General features: G+C 38.2%; 3 protein-coding genes across 7 annotated transcripts in view; all 3 read right to left on the bottom strand.

The window, feature by feature from the left end:
• LOC111321824 (kinesin-like protein KIF22-B) overlaps window positions 1–13,243 on the bottom strand; it is a 15,655-nt gene extending 2,412 nt beyond the window's left edge. Inside the window, exons 1-16 of one of the 5 annotated variants that reach the window (XM_088743354.1) lie at window positions 13,119–13,243; window positions 10,382–10,509; window positions 9,693–9,731; window positions 8,309–8,427; window positions 7,429–7,515; window positions 6,979–7,037; window positions 6,413–6,476; window positions 6,139–6,248; window positions 5,033–5,108; window positions 4,266–4,310; window positions 3,024–3,168; window positions 2,488–2,540; window positions 2,107–2,157; window positions 1,521–1,579; window positions 1,280–1,395; window positions 247–443 (exon numbers count right to left, since the gene is read on the bottom strand). In XM_088743354.1, coding sequence (XP_088599480.1) covers window positions 247–443; window positions 1,280–1,395; window positions 1,521–1,579; window positions 2,107–2,157; window positions 2,488–2,540; window positions 3,024–3,168; window positions 4,266–4,310; window positions 5,033–5,108; window positions 6,139–6,248; window positions 6,413–6,476; window positions 6,979–7,037; window positions 7,429–7,515; window positions 8,309–8,427; window positions 9,693–9,731; window positions 10,382–10,509; window positions 13,119–13,177 — 1,407 coding nt within the window. In that variant the 5' untranslated portion in view covers window positions 13,178–13,243. Of the gene's footprint in view, window positions 1–246; window positions 444–1,279; window positions 1,396–1,520; window positions 1,580–2,106; window positions 2,158–2,487; window positions 2,541–3,023; window positions 3,169–4,265; window positions 4,311–5,032; window positions 5,109–6,138; window positions 6,249–6,412; window positions 6,477–6,978; window positions 7,038–7,428; window positions 7,516–8,308; window positions 8,428–9,692; window positions 9,732–10,381; window positions 10,510–10,618; window positions 11,385–13,118 lie in introns of those variants that run through there. The other 4 variants (XM_022924798.2, XM_088743356.1, XM_088743357.1 and 1 more) reach the window with 4 other exon arrangements.
• Window positions 11,525–13,111, bottom strand: LOC111321788 (piggyBac transposable element-derived protein 4). Its single transcript, XM_022924756.2, has 2 exons — window positions 12,819–13,111; window positions 11,525–12,721 (listed from the first exon to the last, which is right to left on the bottom strand). Exons 1-2 carry the CDS (start codon window positions 12,991–12,993, stop codon window positions 12,096–12,098), a joined length of 801 nt encoding a protein of 266 aa, XP_022780491.2. The 5' UTR covers window positions 12,994–13,111; the 3' UTR covers window positions 11,525–12,095.
• A 2,055-nt stretch (window positions 13,244–15,298) lies between the features above and the next one.
• On the bottom strand, window positions 15,299–19,161 carry LOC148717756 (uncharacterized). The gene is made up of 2 exons (XM_088742409.1): window positions 17,896–19,161; window positions 15,299–15,430 (listed from the first exon to the last, which is right to left on the bottom strand). Exons 1-2 carry the CDS (start codon window positions 19,159–19,161, stop codon window positions 15,299–15,301), a joined length of 1,398 nt encoding a protein of 465 aa, XP_088598535.1.
• Window positions 19,162–21,124: the final 1,963 nt, after the last annotated feature.

Here is a 21,124-nt window from a genome sequence, read left to right as displayed (position 1 = left end):
TATCACTATCAGAACTGGTATTAATGTAGCCTACATAATGCTACATGCGTATTCTTTGGGGCTCAAAATGGTTTCTTCATTCAATCAACTTCTTTTGGGTATCTTTTGAAACCATTTCTAAATAGAAGAGAAGGGAAGCTACAATCGATGAAAACATTGGAGTTGAAAACAAAAGTATTTGAGACAACTCAAGAAGAGGTTGATCATAACTGTATTACATAAGTACAGCCACAAGTAGTTGCTTACCTGATGACTGCTTTGTGAGGATTCAACAAGAGTAATGTTTGAAGTCCTGCGGGGCGACTCTGGCCAGATTGCATCGAACGTACTGGCTGACCTGTTTCGGTCTTCAAGAGGCTTACCGATAAGCCCTACAGCTTGTTGAGAGGAAGGTAGTTTTTGCTCGGTAGTTTTACCTGAAGGGGACCCACTAAAAAAAGGGACTGAATACCAGATGGAAAAATAAAAACAAAACCGGATGGCTGAGGTAATACACAGTAATTTGGTAAAATCAACTAAGTTGAAATTGAGATACAATGAAATATATGAAGTTCATATATCTACTGCGAGGATCGTGCATCATATGTAAGTTGAAATTGTAAATTGGCCACCATAAAGAGTTAAAAAGCTGCCGTTTCGAGCGTTAGCCCTTCGTCAGAGCGAAGGTAACACACAGCCTGGTTTTCCCACGTGCAATGCAGTCACTCCAATTAGAATCGAAAGAAAACGATCAAGGAAAAATCGGAGATTCTCCAAACGCCCATGAGATCTGAGGGACTTCTGAAGGGTTCAGGGTTTTAGAGATCACAATGTAAAATAAAGTAAAATAACTTTGTTACACCTGTCACAAATTAGTTTACAACTTGTTCATAAAGATTTAAAGTATTTATATCAGCAAGCTTACGCAGAGTTTATAATATATTGAATTTATCTTTTCCATGACCTTTCTCTGAAAATTTATGGTGTTTTACATGGCCTGCGATCGATAAGTTTGTTTAAAATTTGTAGTAAAGCAGTCATTCAAGAACATCATTTCTTATTTTGTTCCTCTCAGAAAAATAAATTTCGGTCGAGCCTTTCCATGACGAACACTAAGAGTTCATAACTTTCCGGGCCGTAAAACTGATCTTGGAAATTCCATGACCAGCCAGGTTTCCATGACAGTACTATGACTGTCATGCGACTGATAAGTTATGAACAGTCTAGACTGAAAGGAATAACACAGTAAGGGCGCCTTTGGCGGGGGTGGAATCTCCTTATATTAAGCTCTTCCGCTGACCTTTTGTGGCATCGGTGCCAGGTTGCACCGTCATCCAAGTCAAAGTCTCTCCACTGGTTAATTTTTCTAGAGCAGCCAGGCGATCTTGTATCTTCCCCTGCTCAGCTCTGAGGGGACTGAAAGATCGAATGCTTTAACCTGGTAAACGTTTCTTTAAGCTTACAAATTTTAAATTTCTTTAGAGTTAAAGGATTGCACAGAAGTTCACAAAAGCAGTGAACCATCATCTTTTAAGACCTACCTTACAATTCCAGCAGGGATGGTTATCTTTTGCGATTCAATAATCGGCTTTCGGGTGGGCTGTACGTATATTCATTGTAAAAACGAAGAAGAGAAAGCAAACTGAGACATAGAGAGGCTATATGACAGCTCTCAGATTATGTTTTTTTAATACTTAATTTTGAAAACAAAAGACAAATGAAAAATAGTTCCTATCCTTAGCCACGATTTTTTCCCCACTAGACGCTTAGTAATAAGTTTTAATTTGGCATTTGTTTTCAACTTGTGTAAATCCTGCAACCCACACGCTAGAATAAACCCTGCCAACTCATTTTAAACAAGAAAATGACCTTCAAGTTGTGGTAAACGTCTAACTTCTTGTGTTAACGCAAATGACATGACTATCACTTTGATGATTTAGAGTCATTAAAAAGTCATCGCAATCGTTATCGTTAATATTTAGCTTATTTACAACCATGAAACTACCATTTCAACAGCTCGTTTAAGGTCAAAATTGTCAAAAAATCAAAAAGAAGACTGAGACTTCCGGTGATTTTGATATTCTTATCCATTTACTTATTTAGTTATTTTTTTAGGAAAGTTCTCACCTTTGAAAGCTCGTGTGTTTCTAAAGAATCATCCTTCTTGCGTCGCTTTGCCTACAGAATCATTGACTAATTAAATACATTTGTTCCAGTGAAACTTAAAAAAGTTAAAACATCCAACTCCGCCTCAAAAAATGTCGACGTTAAACTCTGCAGGAGCGCGACTTTATTGCAAGTTTTAAAAGGCATTTTTCACGCAGCAAGCAGCTTTCCTAACGCTGTGGCACTGGTACAAGACAGTTCTGTCATTGTTACCTTTGGCTTCAAATGTCTCCACCTGTCTGAGAATTTGTGTACCAAGATGATTGAAGCCCCATACACTCCTGACTCTGTTATGGTTACTTAACTCAATAGTACGACATAGCGATATTACAGTGTATATACCTGTCTCGGAAGTGGAGCCACATCTCTATATCTCTTACAGCCCAACGACTTGTCTGGAAAAAGAAAATAGGATAACTGCGGCTGAAGATTCGAAAGTTTTTATTAAAGAAAATAAACAGGCAGAAAGTAGAAAGGAGAGTTCTCCAGTTCGAACCAGAAATATTTAACAAAGATGAACGCTCTCGATACAAACAAAGTTGTAAATTGGCTGTTGATTGATTATGATAAAATTCCCTTGAAGGAGCTTTGCCACGTGATTTCCAGCAATGTTTGTGCTGCAAAACCGAAGAATAAACTACAAAAGGAATGAAGATGGTTATAAATGGGGTGTTAAAGGGCTTTTAATTATTATCTTTGCTTCAGTGTTACACATAACTAGAAAACTTTCTTGCAACATGAAATTTGTGTTACGCTGAACAAGCATGGTCATTTCATGTTCCGCAGAAAAAAAGGTCAAATAACGCGAACTAACAGGAGTTACACTGAGTTCGAGTAAATGAAACACAGAACTGAGAGACTTTTGATCCAAGACTCACCGACTGTTCTCCTGACAAATGGCTCGTTAACGATAGTTCTTGACTTGGAAGCAAAGTTCAGAGTGTTGACCGTATCTGCATAGAACCTCATTTCAGGTGCAATGTTGGCAATCATAAAAGAATGCGCTGAGCCACCGAGTGAGTCCTAATGGGTTGATCGGAAAAACAAGAAAGATAAACCTTTAAAGATTGGGATTGAATGAAAGGTTAAAATAGTTCGACTGGTGGTAGATGGTCTCGCTGCAAGAAATGACGGTGCAACTGGTACAAATGGACTAACTTAAGAAAATGGTGCACCTGGTTAAAATAGTCCAAGAAGATAATATGGTCAAACTAAAATATGGTCCAACCGGTTAAAATGGTCTACATGGTTTATACAACTTCGTACAAACCTAATTCAAGAACGTTTCAAGGACCAAGTGTTACCACAATGAAACTCTTCCACGTCTTCTTCACGCTAAAAACTTGCAGCAGAATCATTTACAACTTTTAAGATAGTTCAGACTTCGTTGATGAGACCAAGCCATCCGTGAACAATAATTTTTAAAATAATTACAGTCACTAATTATGAAGTGAAGAAACAAAATTTGAAATACATAGGCAGTAATACTGTGTACGGTTCAAAAAGTTCATAGCTAAATATTTCATGACGTCTTTAGAGCTTCCAACTTTTCGTTTACTTTGTCTTCTCTTTGGCTGCCTTTCCAAGAATATTGGCCCTAGTAATGAAAGTCTGCTGTTCAGTTCCTCTAGCTTTGATACCCAGATTATTTGCTGATTCTCCACCGCTCATTTGACTTGCAAACGATTTTGAAGGTAGCCTCACTTCAGACAAACGCTACATAACAACTCGACTGTCGACGACTATACGCGTTATTTTCCCCCACAAAGTCATTTAATTTGTCACAGAAAGTGATAACGCATATACGAATTCCTATAATTCAGGAACTTTTCAAGACCTAATAAAAAAAATCAAATACTTTTCAATTATAGTAACCAAATCAATGCCTTTCAAAATGATTCCTTAAAGTCAAGACCTTTCAAGATTGTATGAACCATGGGTCTAACTAGAGAAAATAGTCTAACTGGTTAAAATAATCAAACCGATTAAAACGGTCAAACCAGTTCAAATAATAATAATAATAATAAATGGTCAAACCGGTTAAAATGGTTCAACCAGCCAAAGTGGTCTAACTAGATAAAAGGTCCGTGGAATATTCGTGTAATTAAGTTTTCTCTTACCTGAAGAAGGCGTGTTAATTTGCTGTTCCTGTAGGGTACCCTACACTACAGTATGTAAAAAAAAAGTGTCAAATAATTGAGCTGAGGAAAATGTGAAGGCCTGCGATGATTTCTTTCAGTAATAATTATGGAAGTATTACCATTTTTTCACTACTTACTTCAAGTTACAGTCATTCTAACTCCAAGTTATTTTGCCAATGACCACTTTGCTAAAGTCTTAGGGGGTTTCACCAAGGTCTCTGGTCAGTTTGTTAACGTCTCACAGGTTGTTTTGCTAATGTTTTCAGTTATTTCACCAAAGTCCCTTTTACATTTTGTTACCTTTAAAGTAGCACTTTGGTTTATTGTACCATGCACACATGAAAATGTATGTTTTAATTAGTATCAAAATGACTTGACTTGTATCAAATTGACCTGCTGCGTGTACAGAATGGACTTTGCCAACGTTTTGAATTGACTTCAGTTTGTCTTAAATTGAACAGTTACCCATACTTTAGGTATTGGCGAGTTCTGACTTTAGGAGCAACTCTTCATGTGTTTCTTTAAACTTCTTATGATTAAATTCCAGAATTTCTCTGCAATACTGTCCAGTACAAGATATCCTTTGCCAGTGATCACTTTTCAATTTCAACTGTGCCTTTTGGTGGAATTTTTCAATCTGATTCTGATCAACAGTTATTAGAACCATCATAAAATATTTTATATGGGTTGTTTAATTCAAGGAATTAATTTCAAGAATGTTCATTAAGAAACTGTTCCAAACCTACCAAGCCCTGGTTCAAGGCATCAACAACTTGTCCCAGAGCAAACAATGAGCTATTGATAGCACCACTTTCTTTCAACCTACCAGGTATATGTAAAGGAAAGTTGTCTTCTCATATATATGTTAAGCAAGGCCATTATGAAGTTCATATATGACAAGCATCCTTTATACTGCTGAGGTCAGCAGCCACTTCAGCATCATGTTTGTAAACATAGTTAGAAAGATAGTAAATTTTGAGCTCAGTGAAGCAATAGAGCATGGGAAAAAGAAAAAATTCTGAGTCCCCATGAGGAATCAAACCTCAGACCTTAGGAGAGAAACACATCCAACTCCATTGTCACATTAAATGATTAAATAAATCAGTGACAAATAGGGTAAGCTTATTTTTAACAAACAGTGCACTGATCTTATACCGCCTCCCAGTTAGCTCAATGGATAGACCGCTGGACTGTCGTGCGGGAGGTCGAGGGTTCAAGCCCCAGCTGGACCAACACTCAAGGTCTTAAAATAATTGAGAATATGCTACCTTTCTATAACATCAAGAAATGGTTAGATATTCTAGTCTTCTCAGATAGGGATGAATAAATGGAGGTCCCATCTCCTGCAGGGTTAAGGGCAGGAGACGTTAATTTCCCACGCACGAGATTACTGTGTGATGGATTTCCTCCCCTGGGGTGGGATGGGTGGGTAACAGGACCCCTGTTGATACCAGTGTTTGCTACTGTAACACTGAAGGGGCTATCCTGTATAAATATAGATGTCTACTCTACTCTATCTTCAAAGTTAATTGCACAAATCTGAATTGTGTTGAAGAAACATATGATACATTTAATATACGATTCATAGCCACTTCTTTTGCTGTATCACTTCAGCTACCTAATGATGTGCTCCTGACATCGCTGGCCTCACAGTTTAGTTGGTCGGGGCTTCACATAGGGAACATGAGGTGACAGGGTTAAATTCTGTGAAGCTCCTGAATTTTGTTTGAAGCTATTCACTTTCAAAATTTGCCTGATTCACTGAAAAGATAATTTCCTCATTCAATTTCTCTGCTGCTTTTCAAAATTATGATTCATCACTAATTATACACTTCAGAATAATTACAAGTACCTTATTCCTTCATTCCCAGTCTTTCTGTTATCCTCTGATCCTGCCAGGTCGATAAGATAAAACTTCCCAATGAGTTTTGTGACTTGAGCCACTTGGTTGTGTTTTTTAACCTGAAAAGAATCATGAAGAAGTAAAAGTTGCAAGTCATTGATATCATACTCATTTATTTCTTTATTTTCTTGATTCACATTCAATCATTAATTCCTACCAAATTAGTCAGCAGATACAAGACAATATGTTGGGGAATGACCTAAGTGTTCATAAATTAATGCACCTGTATCAACACAATAGAATGACTTCTGCTTGATTGTGGATTCAACTTTGTAGCTGCAGTTTTCCTTAAGAGAACATAAGCACAAACTTACTGAAAATAACAAAGGCAACCTTTGAAGGACATTCCCCAGTATGAGCAGTGTCCTGGGCCTCATGATGCTGGATAGGAAGATCATGTTAAGGAATATTATAGGGTCACCCACAGGGAATGGCAGGGTAACTGCTTCATACCTTTTGACCACTTAATACTGGATCCACAGAATAGGGGGGTTATTAAAATGACCATTTTATCCCATAATTGACTTCTTAATTCACAGAAACTTGCTTAAAAATACTACTAACTACAATTTACTGAAAGATTACTCTTAGTTTTATTTGAGTGGTTCCATTTGAAGTGACCATTGAGTACAGGTAGAAGAGAATACAAACAGGCTGTTGGGACTAGGTAAAGGGTGACCACAGCCGCTAAATATAGGGGAAACTAATGCCCAGGAAATAAATTTGCAACTTTGACAACCAACCACTCAGTACAGGTTCGACTGTATTAAAAATAACAGAAATACTAACCTTTGGTGGCTGGCTTTTACAAACAAGGACATAAACTCGCCCAGTGTTTCTATTTCCCTCTAGAATAAATTTATTTTAAATTGGTAAATGTAGTCATTTTTAAGTTAGTATGTACATGTACTAGATTATTTTGTAATTTTATCTATAATCTTTTGGCTTGTTAAAAATATCAGGATAAGGCCTGACAATGTGCCATAATTCAAAATTAATAAATACTATTTAAATTCCTCCAATCAGGTTTCCTACAAACACCTTAGTACAAACCACATAACAAATTTACTGTAACATTTTCTAAGCCCTGGACAAAGCCAAGAAATGTTGGAGCAGATGCAAGCCATGAAACCTATTTCGTTAAAATGTACCGTACATACGGGTAAATTGTAAGCAATCATAAAACACAGCACAAACTTGAAATTATACTAACTTGTCTTCGCAGAATCAAGTGTTTACCTTTGTTAAATTTGGGATGAGGATATTTTGTTGCTGGTCTTGTCTTATGGGTAAATCATCCTTCTTGAGATCTAACAAGTCTATAATCTAACATCAAGGAAATGAAATATCGCATGTATGGATGCTACTTGCACTCAAAACAAATGACAATTATTTTAATTTGAGGACTTGTAAGTGATTACAAGTGAAAAATCCTATCAGTTATAGTTAACATGCAGGCTACAGTACATAGAGGGCTTCAGAATGAGTGAGCAAGTTATTACCAAGGGGAACCAAAGGTGTAATCTTTTAATTGAGCTGCTGAACCAAATCAAATGCCATTCTTTAATCAGCAGAAATGAAATTAGGGGTTAAATTAGACTCGCATTAAACTTAAAGGGAGCAATCAAGTTGCCAAGCTTATTACCATCAAACCAAGTGAAGCAATTGAGATTGCATTAATGAACTGATTATTTGAATACTGAACCTGCTAGTGGTTTCAAGAATGAAATAGTGGATTGATTATTTGAAAAGATGGAGATCACTGTTCAAATCAGAATTCAACTTCTGATTTGAACAGTGATCTGCAGCATTTTAAGGCTAATATGGCTATCCAGTTCAATATTCAAATAATCAATCCATTATAATTGCATTCTTGAAGTGGCTAGCAGGTTCAATGATCAAACATTAAATTCATCATTGTAATCTTGAGGTGTACACTCTCCTTGGTTTGACTGTAAGTCTTATACACAAAATTGAATCTTTGAGATCTTTATACTTTTCACCAACCACAGCCAGAACTGATTTTTTCATTTTCCACAATTTCAGTCAGATTTTCTTCACCTCCTCAAGTACATGCATCATTAACAATTAAATCTCTATAATAATAAATTGTGCTCACTTTCTCTTGGTATATTTCAAGATATGAAAACAAAACTTTGTACTTCCACAGCAGAGTTGGATCCTGATGGTGTGTGTCTATCAGTTTAAACAGTTCAGCTGCACATCTTGGTATTAACCCTGTCAGAACAAGAGTAATTGTACTAATAGTTATGATGGAGGCGATAAGTACTGTGAACTCTAAATATAGAGACATTCAAGCAAATATCCAGTAGCTCTTTTTTAGCAGGGATTAAGTACACTGTGTCTGTTCCCCCTTCCCCCTCCTTCACAACACTGTGTCTGTTCCCTCCCTTCCCCCTCCTTCACAACACTGGGTCTGTTCCCCTTCTCCCTCCTTCACAACACTGTGTCTGTTCCCCCCTCCTTCACAACACTATGTCTGTTCCCCCCCTTCCCCGTCCTTCACATCCAATGTGGGATTTAACTTTGATAAGTTGGTATACACAAAGCATGAGCTTGTTTGACAAATAAATATATCTTATTAACCAAGCACGAGGGCCATACTGGGAGAATATCGGCCCAAGGTCTTGACAGTACAAACCGAGCGCAGCAAGGTCCGTACAAAAAAGACAGAGGGCCAATATTCTTCCAGTACCATCCCGAGCAAGCTTGGTTAATAAGAGATTTATTATACAACTGAAGTTCAAGGGGACACAAGTGCGGTATCATTAGGGACCATTTGGGACAGTGCCCGGTCCAATACTGAGAGAATATTGACCGGCAATAGAGCATTTTGATTGGTTGATTTTAGTTATTGGCCCTCTGACTGCCCGAGTCATGTAATAAACAAGTTTTACAAAAATTTATCTCAGCCAAACAGAATGCTTTCTACAGTACAGCTCTTGGTAAATATCTCTTGCTAAATAAGTCCAAGGTCTGTATCAAATTAGAAATTTGGACTGACTTTTTCCAATTGGATTTATGGCCAAAGCACAGGGGCCATATACCTAGCAGAAAAAAAAAAAAGAAAGACAAGGTTCTACAGGTTACAATACAGACCGGGAAAATAAGATTACTAAGATATTATGTTATATCTCTGGGTTCAAATAATAGGGAAAGATTTCAGTTCAAACAAACTTTTAAAATTAGTGGGCTGTACAGTGAAATATGGCTAGTTAAATTGACCAATAATAGCACACCCCCTACATGAACATAAGCAATATAATATTATAATTATAAATATAATATTATAATCATGAGCACAACACTAGTGAATTATAAACCTAATCTATAGCCTAGCTAATTATCTGAAATGGAACTGTGTGGGATTTAAATCCTTGCCAGAGACTAAGATTTTCCTCTTTGTTCCCCACCTAGGACAAATGTTGAAGAGTCCTTTGTTTACCACAGAGTAGTTGTAAATGGTTCTCAGTGACACTCACCTGGTTCTTCTGGTGAGCCAACCATGGTATGTGTTTTCCCTTCAGTTGTCAGGAAAGATGAAAAGCAAAGAAATATTATCCAGAAACATTATTCAAGCCAGTTTATACTGCTCATTGTGCATGTCTGTCAACTTACTAACTGCTTTTTTTGGTGAAAATGTACAACTGATTGCTACCATGTTCTCAAATTTTGTTGCCGTATTGATTATCTGGAAAAAAGACTTCATGTATTCCAATTCTTTTTGTATTGATACTAGAGATCAACAAATTAGACTCCCTTTGAGGTCATTCGATTTTGTCAATCACTACTATGATTTCAGCCAGTCCTTTTACCATTTACCATTACTAACATGGTGCCAACATCATATATGTGGTTTACTGTGAGGCCATTTGTCACTAATATTTACAATACAATATTCTAATATACTATTTACAACAAAATAACTATAACTAGCATATAATCTCAAAATAACAAGTTCTGTACCTCATGTATATGTACCTTTTCTTCGATATCAAATAAAAAAAAATATTCTAATGAACCACAGTAAATTCAACCCACGGTAATGAACCACAGTAAATTCAAACCACAGTAAAATCTCTAGTTCTAGTTCTAATTTGACATGCCAGTTTAGAAAGAGGCAAATGTATGTTTGATTGCTCGTCTGTCTGTACATAAAAGATTTCCATACCTGCTCCAGTGGGACCGTAAGCAAACACACTGGCATTTTGTCCTTGTAACACGAAGGGAATCAGTGAACGAACTGAGTTGTGGAAAATTGTTTCCTGTGTGCTGTCTTCGTCAAAAAACCTATTAAAACTAACACAGATGGCAGGCAATATTAAAGTATGGCGAGGAGCTCTGATTTATAATTAGTTTCAAGACACCGTGAAAAACAGCTGCAGAGTACTCTGAAAGATTTACGAACCGCTTCATTCATACTCTCCTCCTTTCAGGTCATGACTGTACAATGCACATATGTTTGTGGAGTTGATGACTTACTTGAATTGTTCGTATTACGACATAGCTAGATTTGTTAGTGTATTCGTGTTTTTAGTCCCAGCAGTAAAGCCAGATGAGCAGGTGATCCACATTTACTCCAAGATCCACTTTGATGAAGATCCCCAGAGGTCGATTGACACAGACATTATATATACATACATAATTGGGGTTCTCCGCATAATTTAACTCCCCAAACACTAACCGGTATCGAATTGACTCTTTAGAGTTTCTACAGTTCCAAATCTCTAGGGTAGAAGAATCAACTGCACGAACACAGCGCTGCGGAATTCCATTGCCATCGCTTTTCTCTTTGTAGTCCAAATGTTCGGGTCGCAATCGCACAAGCACTTGGACTTTACATGCCTTTTTTAACCCAGCCATATTGGCCATAAACTCAGATCAGCTTATATTCTTCACTGGCAGCTGTGTTGATTCAAACTAAGTGAACTCAAAGAAAATAACAAGTTCTGGCCGCTTGTCTCAATTTCAAAGTTGCGAGCGAAATGCTAATATTTCTGCATCGTCCAATCACGAACTCCCTTTAGTCCTCCCGGTCATTAGTCCCAGAGTCCAAAGATCTAATAATTCATATACATTCATATACAAAATCATTTTAAAGAGAATTTCCTGTACGCATAAAATAGTGTAAAACGAAATTTCTATCACTCAAAAACCCCATTAGATTTTGTATTATTTTTATCATTATTATCATTTTTTTCTTTTCTTCTTTCATTCCTCATTCAACCTATCGCCACCATTTTGAATTAACTAATCGACTTGATTTTGTATTATTATTATTATTATCCCTTATCATGCTGACTTCGAGTTCATGTTACAATTCCCTAAACTGACTTTATTTTTAGTAACACACTTATACATGACAGTTGATGCTTTCATCAGCAGTGAAAGCTTTACATTTCATCAAATCCCAACAACCTATATATAAAAGTAAAGCTTAAGAAATTTCCTTTCTGATTATTCTATTACAATAAACTTTTAACCTAGGTTGCTTTTAAAATTTTAGCTATGAAATCATACTTTTGGAAAAACTTGACAAAAATTATACATTAACAAAAAACAATTCATATTAATTTCTTCCAAAAATTATCTGTACAAGCCTAAAATGGCAATCAGAGTTAAGCCCTAGTCCACATGAGCTTAATAAAACAATTCCTGTGACTGTGACAGCATTTTTTTTCTCAATACAGTAGCAAGACCACATACTTGTCAAGTCAACACGTAAACAAAATTAGGAATTTATGTACATTGTTTGGTTTTTAATTCAAAACAGTCAGCTCAGTTGTATGGGTCTATGTTGTAAATTTATCTATTTTTGTGCTTGAATTGACTTCAAAACCTAACAAAACCAAACAAAAGATGAATAATGGTTATGATCAGTTAGTTTAAGCATCGTCATTGTCATTACTGGCATCGTGTCTTCGAATGTAGGCAGCAACATAGTCCTGAACAGTGTGGAACAACTGGAAGCAGTTCTGTATACAGAGGGATACTTTACAGACACTGCACTGAAAGCTAGACTCTTTTCCTGGCCTCTTCCTTTTCTCTCCTGTCCTTTTTAGGATCTTCTTCTGGGCAGGAAAGCAAACCACACATGCCCGGGTGATGTTGGACTTCTTCCCAGTGCCCAATATTTTCTCTGGGAAGTGACCTCCAACTTGAAGATGGGTTAAGCCTTTGGCTGACCTCCTTGGGCGGCCTCTCGGAGTGAGAGAATGGGAGATGCCAGAATTCCTAACAAGCTCCTTCACAAGCTCCCTTCGAAAGGTCCTTTGCAGCACAGGTGACCGGGTTCTTTGCTTGTACAGGATGTAAGCATTCAGGCTGCTTAAGGAAAACAGGTGGAAGAACACTTTCTTCCACCATTTCATGGTGCGTTGCCTGAAGCAAGAATAGGCCACCATCTGATCACACCTGTCAACTGCCCCTATGAACTTGTTGTAGTCATGGTTAATCTCAGGTTTAGTTATTGGGCGGCCAGTTCCAGGGTGATTTTGGCCAACTTCTACATCTGCAACAGAATGAACTGATGACAGCATCTGGAAAACTCTGCGGTCCTTAAATTTAACTGCCAGCAAAAGTTCCATTGTTCATAACAAACGTGTCACCTTTTTCTTTCACTTGTGCCCTTTTAAATTGCTGAGGGATATCTTTCCTGTAGCAAACTGTTCCACAGGCCCCAGTGTTCTGCCTATAGAGCTCAGCAAATAAAGTAGGTGATGTGCAGTAGTTGTCAACATACAAACACCTACCCACATTCAAATAAGGTTGCAGGAGCCTCATGACTAAGTCATATGTCTTGCCTTTAGCACTGGGTTGTTCTGGGTTTACACCAGTATAAATTTCAAACCTACATCAATACCCATTACTTGAGTCACACAACTAGTATGACTTAATTAACAACATACTTATCTGGCTTGTCAGAGTTGTAAACTTTGCAGTGCACCTTTCCTCTGAATGGAATCATTCCCTCATCAATGCAAATATTTTTTCCTGGCTTCTAGACATCTGAAAATTTCCCAGTAACAACGCTGTATATAGTACCAAGCTTTTTTATTGGGTCATACCCTTCCTGTCCTCGTGGAACATGATCATCATTATCACACAAGTGAAAAAAATAATGTTAAAATGTTCATAAATTTGTCTCTTGACATAATTTGAGGGAAAAAGGGAGTAGATAAAACCTTGTCGGTGGACCAGTAATCCTGGATATTCTCTTGATTCACCAGGCCCATTGCAATGATCATGGCAAGAAAAGCTTTCATCTCACCAGCTGTCACACCATCCTCAGGCCAATTTCTAAACCTCGAGTGCTGAGGTAAACGACCTCTTCGCTGTAAAGATGCGATTGTTTCCGGCGTAGCATATTTATTTGTTTGCGATGCAATCTCATCGAATAGGTTTTCGGGGAGGAGGATATGAAAGTAGTCAGAGAATGATGGATTGTTAGGAAACTCCACATTCAACCCTCGATCAGCTGTGAAGTCAAGCCTTCGCGGGATGCGATCGCCAAGGACCCAGTTGTCTTCTTCGGTTTCTTCTTCGCTGTCTTCTTCTCTTCTGTCATATTCTTCTTCGCTGCTTTCAGAATTATTCGTATTTTCATCTAAATCGCTATCCTCTCCGCCGACAACTTCATCAATAGTTCCTTCATCAACAAATACAATATTGGCCGCCATCTTTGTTTATCAATGTTACCGCGCAACAAAATATATTTCATGCCAATTAGCTCTTTTATTCTACTTGGGTCTACGGAACTCTGTCGGATGCTTAATTTATGTCCCTTGGGTTGGCCCATGACTATTTAACAATTATTCCACGAGCGCGCGTTGGATATGAGATGATAGATAGCCAACGAAGCGCTACGCGCCTCGTTGGCTACAGTCATCTCATATACAACAAGCGCGAGTGGAATAATTGTTTTATTAAAAAAAGTTGAATTAAATTATTGCATTTTATTAAATTTTTAGCTCCCTTTTGATTTTGAGCTGACACGTACGCTTGCCATATTTGTAGATTATGGTATATTGGCTGATATACCATAATGGCTAAGCCAATAAAAAGTCTTGAATTGCATTATCCAATGATCCAGTTTTTAATAAAAACCCAATATAAGCCCGACATATTCCGAACTTCTTCGCCAATAAAACGATGATGTTCGGAAACCCGGAATATTACGGGACCCGTCCACATGGACGCACACATGCGCCCAGAATATTCCGGGAGCCGCATTTTTGTCTTTCTTTCTTTCGTTTTTCATTCAATCTATCGCTACCATTTTGAATCGATTAACCCACTGAAATTTTCCCAATACATTCTCTCGCTTAAAGGGAAAATGAACTCTGGGAAACTGATCCTCATAGTATCCCCTTAACTACTTTCGTCTTCCGACGTTCATTATTATTTCTACTCCTCTGATTCGCCAAAGACTGCAGAAACAATTTCTAGGACTATGATTGCTCCTATTTTTACCCATCTGCCTGCTGTGGTACACTTGCTTGGTCTCAGTTTTTCTGGATCTCCAGAGAAAGTGTTGGAAGAGCCTGCGCTGGTACAACCTCAGAAGAAAAAGCTCTCTGAAAAATCTTCAGAACGTGACAAGTGGGGGTTCTTCTTAGAAGAAAATCCTTCATCAATCAGCCCATTTATCAATCAGCCCATTTATCAATCAGCCCATTTATCAATCAGCCCTCAACCCAAGGTTCAAAAGTTGAAGATCAAGATACAAAAACCTAGGGCCCCCAGAAAGCCTAGGACAAAGCAACAACAACCACAACAAAAGCAACCAGAAGTACCCCAGCAAGTAGCATGCAATGGTGATTATGGTAGGTTATTTCAAGACTATGAAATCGCTCAACATCGATGCAAGTTCTACAACAGCAAAACTAAGTTCAACATCATGGAAAAAGCTAGTTTAACTTACTTACTTGAATTAAAATAAGCAATCACCTGTGTTTGACCCGAGAGGTTTTTTTTTTCCAAGAGAGAAATTAGACAATTGTAACTCAAAGATTAACTTTTGCAAGCAAGGGATCCTCGCAGTAATGAAGGCCACTGAAGTAGTAGTGAAAATAAAGCCTGAAAAAACTCAGGCCTGCACGGGATTTGAACCTATAGCCTCTGCGGTACCGGTGCAGTGCTCTGCCAACTGAGCTGACAAGCAAACTGGGAGCTGGTCTTTATGTTGATTCGTATTAAACCCGTGAAGTGATGAATCAGACTGAGAATATATGAAAATCATATATGTGCAGTTTTAAGAAATGTATGAAAGCGATCCTCGCTTAACTTTCGTCTAGCTTCTCTAAGGCCTGAAGACTATAAGTGTTAGAAGATTTTCCAACACTCTCTTGTATTGTTGATTCTTCTTTATTCCCTTTTCTTAATTATTTGGATTTTATCAACTGACTTGATAAGTGCACTGGCCACCGTAAAGAGTTTTAAAGCTGACGTTTCGAGCGTCGAGCCATTCGTCAGAGTGAATTGTGTGTACGTTTATATGCAGAAAGTGGAGCTACGCTATTGGTGAGAACATGCTGACGAGAAAAACAAGAATAAATTTGAAGAATGAAAAGCGTTCGTTGATACCACTGGGATTAAAGAGTGCCAATTGGAAAGATGAACTTCTGTTCAAGAGTTTTGCGGCTTTCCGAACTGCCTAGGGAAAGGCCACAGACCGCCATATGATGCTTGGAATGATTAGGCAGATTAAAGTGTTTTGCGACTGGTTTGGATGCGTTCTTGCCATTCCTTTTACGTCGCGAAGGTGTTCTCGGGATCGGTCACCGAGCCGTCTTCCTGTTTCACCAATGTATATCTTTTTGAAGTAAGTGCGAGTTATGCAACAGATAACATTGGTAGAGGTGCACGTGAAGTGATCAGTAATCTTAATAGATCGTGTGGGTCCGAAAATTTTCTCAACGTTATGAAGGAAAGGAAAAGTTTTGCATCGTGCGCGAGCGCTTTTAAAATTCCGGGTTGGTCCTTAGTTTGTAGGGAACTTCTGACCAAAAAGTTGCCAATGTTTTTGTCGCGTTTAATGAGATAAATGGAGGTGGCGAAAAGATAGTGCCAGTCTCTGAATCGTTTTAAAGTAATTTAAAGTTTTTTAGAATGATTGATGTAACTGCTTGGTTGTGAGGATGAAATGTAAGAGTGAATAGAATGCGTTAGAATTTTCCTTATGTGACGTTTGTAGTGCTGCCTGTCGATCAATTAGTTGGGCGCGGTGGTGGCCCGCTTGAACGACAGAAACAGGATAGCCACGTTTTCCGAAAAACTGCCACATTGCCACTCGAGGAAAGTGAGGTCGAACTGTGAAAAAAATATGCCAGTAAAGATCCAAATGCGCAGCACCCAGAATTTCCTGAAGATAGTGGTAAACACTGAAAACTTAGCACACGTTTCAAACATTGCGAAAGTGCAAGGTTTCGGTGTAAAAATATTGGCAGCGAAATGAAGAATCGTCAATCAAAACGTCACTTGGTGTTATTGAGAGAAGAAATGCACGCCAATAGGCTTTCCGATAAAAAGGTTCGTTTCTTTCTTTTTTGACTTTTTTATAGAGCGTGATGAAAAAAAACAAACTTCAGTTAACATTCATGTTGTGCAAAAGAGCTATTCACATGTGTTTGACAAAGGCCTTCTTAAGGTCGAACTAGAATGTGGAACCTTTCAGTAGTAGTGTGTCGTAGTGTGTCTTTATTGTTCAAAAGATAAAATTACATATCTTATGTTACATCTAATACAGGAAGTACACTTTCACAAAGCTACATTATACTTAAAAACAATTCTATTAAAAAATGTATTCTTAAAACGGTTTGTGCGAATAGCGGGCATGACAGGGGATTTATTTCTCAAATTATACCTCGTGATCTTGGTCTCAGGGAAGTAGGCTCTAAGAGGATGGCTCAGGATAGTTGAAACCTTGCGACAAATTTTGTGATCTTGCGTTTTAAGTAAGTCACCTATCACTACTTTCTTAGATATGTATTTACGTTTAAAACAACGATCTAAAAACTGCTGGGCTATAGTTAGCTCTGACTCAGAGGCCCCATGCACAGATAGAGCATAAGTGATATTAGGTAGGACAATGGAATTAAATAAAACATCTACTTCTGCTTGGCTACATCCTTCCTTGCGGAGGCATCTGATAACGTATAACCCTTTATTAGCTTTATCTAACTTTTCTTTTAGGTGAGTACTGAATTTGCAGTTCGGCTGAAACGTGAGACCAAGAATGGTTATTGTACTAGTCTGAGGTATGCCAAAAATACTTTTGTAGGCCTCGGCAGTGTGACCTTTTTTATACATAATAAGCTCTTTACATTTAGTAGAATTTGAATTCATTCTATTTTGGCTTGCCCACTGTAAAAACTGATTTATTAAGTCTACAGAGTGATCTTTATAATAATATACCGGAGCAATAATCGTACAGTCATCAGCGTATTTGAAACCAAGTGTCTCGTTCCCTAATTTAATTTCCAGATCGTTAAGAAATATATTGAACAAATAAGGTCCTGAAACACTACCCTGGGTTGTGCCCTTGTTAACTGTTTTCCAATTACAGACATGATTCCCGAAAATAACTCTTTGTTTTCTATCTCGCAAAAAACCTAACCACCAGTTTATGATATACGGGTTAAGTGGTAGACTCTTAAGTTTCTCAGCAAGGAGTTGATGGCTCACAGAGTCAAAGGCCTTACTGAAATCCATCGCGAACATCCGCACTGCCTTGCACTTGGGATCATCAAGAAACTTGCAGATCTTATTCTGTATAAGTAGCAGAGCATCTGTGCAGCTCCCTCCTTCTCTATACGCGAATTGACTATTCAACAGCTGTTCTTCTACCGGCCTTTGGGCGTGAATCTTATAGACTGCCTTTTCCAGGGCTCTTGCTATTACAGGGGTTACGTTGATCCCCCGGAAGTCCCCTCTTGCCACTGGAACATCAACTTTTGGCAGTGGGTTTATACTTGCCCTTTTCCACGATCTAGGCCATTGGTGCGTAGCGAGAGACAAATTCCATAGCTTAGTAATGATTGGAGTGAGGATCTCCGCATGGTCTTTCCACACCCAATACGGAATTTGGTCAGGACCAGTTGCAGTCTTCTTTAGAGTACTCAGTGAGTTCCATACATATCGTTCACTAATTTCCGGGACTTTCACCTCAGGACCAATTTCAAGTAACGCGGGCTCAACGTAATCGCCATCCGTACACAGGTCACCGAAATACTCGTTCAAATCTTGAGCGGTCTCTCTATCCAGCGAAACGTTTGTGGACCGCCGGCGTTGAGATATCAAGTCTACGTTTTTCCACCATTCTCTGCTCCCCATTTTGCCCTCCAGAAGCATCCTTCTGTTTTCGCCAATAACCTTCAACACATTTCTACTAAGCTCTCTATGCTTATTAGTACGTAAAACAGAGATGCGAGACTTGCTACGTAGCATGTATTTAACTAGCGGTGTCATCCAACTTGGATCACGGGACGAAAGGGAAACCGTTCGTAAAGGCATGCACCAGTTAATATTTGCCAGGATCTTCAATTCTAAGATGTTCACAGCTGTTTCGATACTATCCGCCTCCAAAACATCATCCCAGCATTCTGATGCGAGGGCAAGGTAAAGAGCTTGCTTCCTATGCTCACGACAATCCCTAAATTGCACTTTCTTACGAATAGGCTTGAGTTTCTTGCCCGCTGGAACTATAAATCCAATGTGATCCGTCTTAATCAGCATCTTTATAGATAAAGCTTTTCCGAAGAGCTCTGGCCTATCTGTAAGACAATTATCCAAAAATGAATTCCCTCGTGTTGGAAAATCCACTAAAGCAGTCCAACCAGTAATGCGTTTAAGTCTCGTGAGATCAAGGTGATTAAGATCGCCACCGCAAACAATAGTAGCGTTTGGGTGATTATCCAGCATTGTGTCAAAGACATTAAGAAGATAATCCATTAAATCGCATTGCTGGTATGATGTCTTCGGGGGGTGATAAAGACCAGATAAAAGAATGTAATTCCCACTTGGCAGCAACACAGTCAGGCAAATAAACTCAGCGTATATGATCACTTTTTTTCATTTTTTTGTATACTATTTGTATACTATTAATTGTCCAAAAAGAGACACTTTAAAATCATAATTCAAAGATTAGCTTTTGTTTGTAATGCTTGCATGGAGCTTAAAATACAAACATCGTAGGTGAGCTCGTCAAAAATCGATTTATTTTTCATTTTTTTTTTCTTACTTAACATTTGTGTACCAAAGATAAAGTTGAAGTTTAAGAAAGTTAACTTCATGTTTGTCTAATTTTGATGAGTTAAGAAACACGGCAACCACAGGATGATGAGAACAATTAGTTTGTTTGTTTATATACATACTGAAATTTACTCACTGAAAAGGCGCGAGGTATTTTTTCATTCGCAAGCTGGTCGAAGAAGCTGTGGGCCAGTCATTTGGCGTGTATCGCTTTTTTAACGTGTGAAGAAAACGGTACGTCCAATTAGGAGCACGTTTCGTGTTTTTTCACGCGTGAAGCGTATCAAGGCGATTATAACTCAACTTTCACTAGCACTGTTTTGCTTTTCAAACAATTCGGAAAATTGATAAAATCCGCTCTCAGGATTGTTTATCCAGTCAAATTATTCACAAAAGATGATTTAGGAACTTCTGTGGAGGATTATGTGGAATGAAAAGCATGTAGAACAAAAACACAAAAGAGAAAGCAATGAAAAACAAGATGACGAGATTTGAAACTGTTCAAAGAATTTTAGCAACGAAAACACGAAGAAAGCAAACATGTATCTTGAAGAGTTCACTCGCTCCCTTCGACGAAAAGACAGAGAAGACTCAAGACCTCAAGCTTATGATACTTTGTTTCAAGTACTAAGAAATGTTTTGTAATTTTTCACACATTGTTGGTAGTGATGCATCGTTTCTACCGGCGGGCAAGGCAATTCATATGGTTTACATCTTTCGTGATCGATTTATGAGATTTTGAATTGAATCTGTATAACAATAAATTGTCATCTAACAAGTATTGAAAAGTTCTGCATGTATATAATAAACATAATACTCCATGGAGCATCTGTCTGCATGGTATTTACGCAATCGTCAGTTTGCATCAGAAATCTCACTCCTTCGATTTCCGATATATTACCAACATAAATAGAGTAGAGTAGAGTAGAGTAGACATCTATATTTATACAGGATAGCCCCTTCAGTGTAGTAAACACTGGTATCAACGGGGGTCCTGTTACCCACCCATCCCACCCCAGGGGAGGACATCCATCACACAGTAATCTCGTGCGTGGGAAATTAACGCCTCCTACCCCAAACCCTGCAGGAGACGGGACCTCCATTTATTCGTCCCTATCCGAGAAGACTAGAATATCTAATCATTTCTTGATGTTATAGAAAGGTAGCATATTCTTCTCAATTATTTTAAGACCCTGAGTGTTGGTCCGGCCGGGGCTCGAACCCTCGACCTCCCGCACAACAGTCCAGCGCTCTATCCATTGAGCTAAACGGGAGGCGGTTAATACCATGAAGTATTTATGTACGAGTGAATATGGTATTTACTTCATGGTTTTTACCGGCAGGCAGTAAATACCATGAAGTATTTATGTACGAGTGAATGTATTTATGTTTTGGTTAACCGAATGTGCGCATATCTTAGGGCTTTTTTAATGTTTTTAATGTTTTAAAGTATTTATATATATATATATATATATATATATATAGTTGTTACACGCAAAGCCTCCGTTACACGCCAAGCCTCCGTTACACGCAAAGACAACAACACGACAGAAACGTACATCGGACTCACAGAGAATGACTTCAAAACAAGATACAGAAACCACACCGCATCGTAAATTGTCAATGGCGAATCGTATGCGTCAAGAGCCGCACGAACTACTGG

This window comes from Stylophora pistillata, chromosome 13 (assembly GCF_964205215.1).
Source record: "Stylophora pistillata chromosome 13, jaStyPist1.2, whole genome shotgun sequence".
Lineage (NCBI taxonomy): Eukaryota > Metazoa > Cnidaria > Anthozoa > Scleractinia > Pocilloporidae > Stylophora > Stylophora pistillata.
The sequence above is the reverse complement of the archived record's forward strand: the minus strand, read 5'-3'. Positions and strand labels throughout refer to the sequence as shown.

Bases quoted from the DNA above. Each gene is read 5' to 3' on its own strand.
- LOC148717756 (XM_088742409.1), bottom strand. From the start codon at position 19,161: ATGGATTATCTTCTTAATGTCTTTGACACAATGCTGGATAATCACCCA. The intron at 15,431-17,895 runs GTGAGCCATCAA...ATATATTCTCAG, and splicing joins TCAGTAAGGCCTTTGACTCT to TCTGATTCATCACTTCACGG.
- LOC111321788 (XM_022924756.2), bottom strand. From the start codon at position 12,993: ATGAGGCTCCTGCAACCTTATTTGAATGTGGGTAGGTGTTTGTATGTT. The intron at 12,722-12,818 runs GTGACACGTTTG...ATTCTGTTGCAG, and splicing joins GGCACAAGTGAAAGAAAAAG to ATGTAGAAGTTGGCCAAAAT.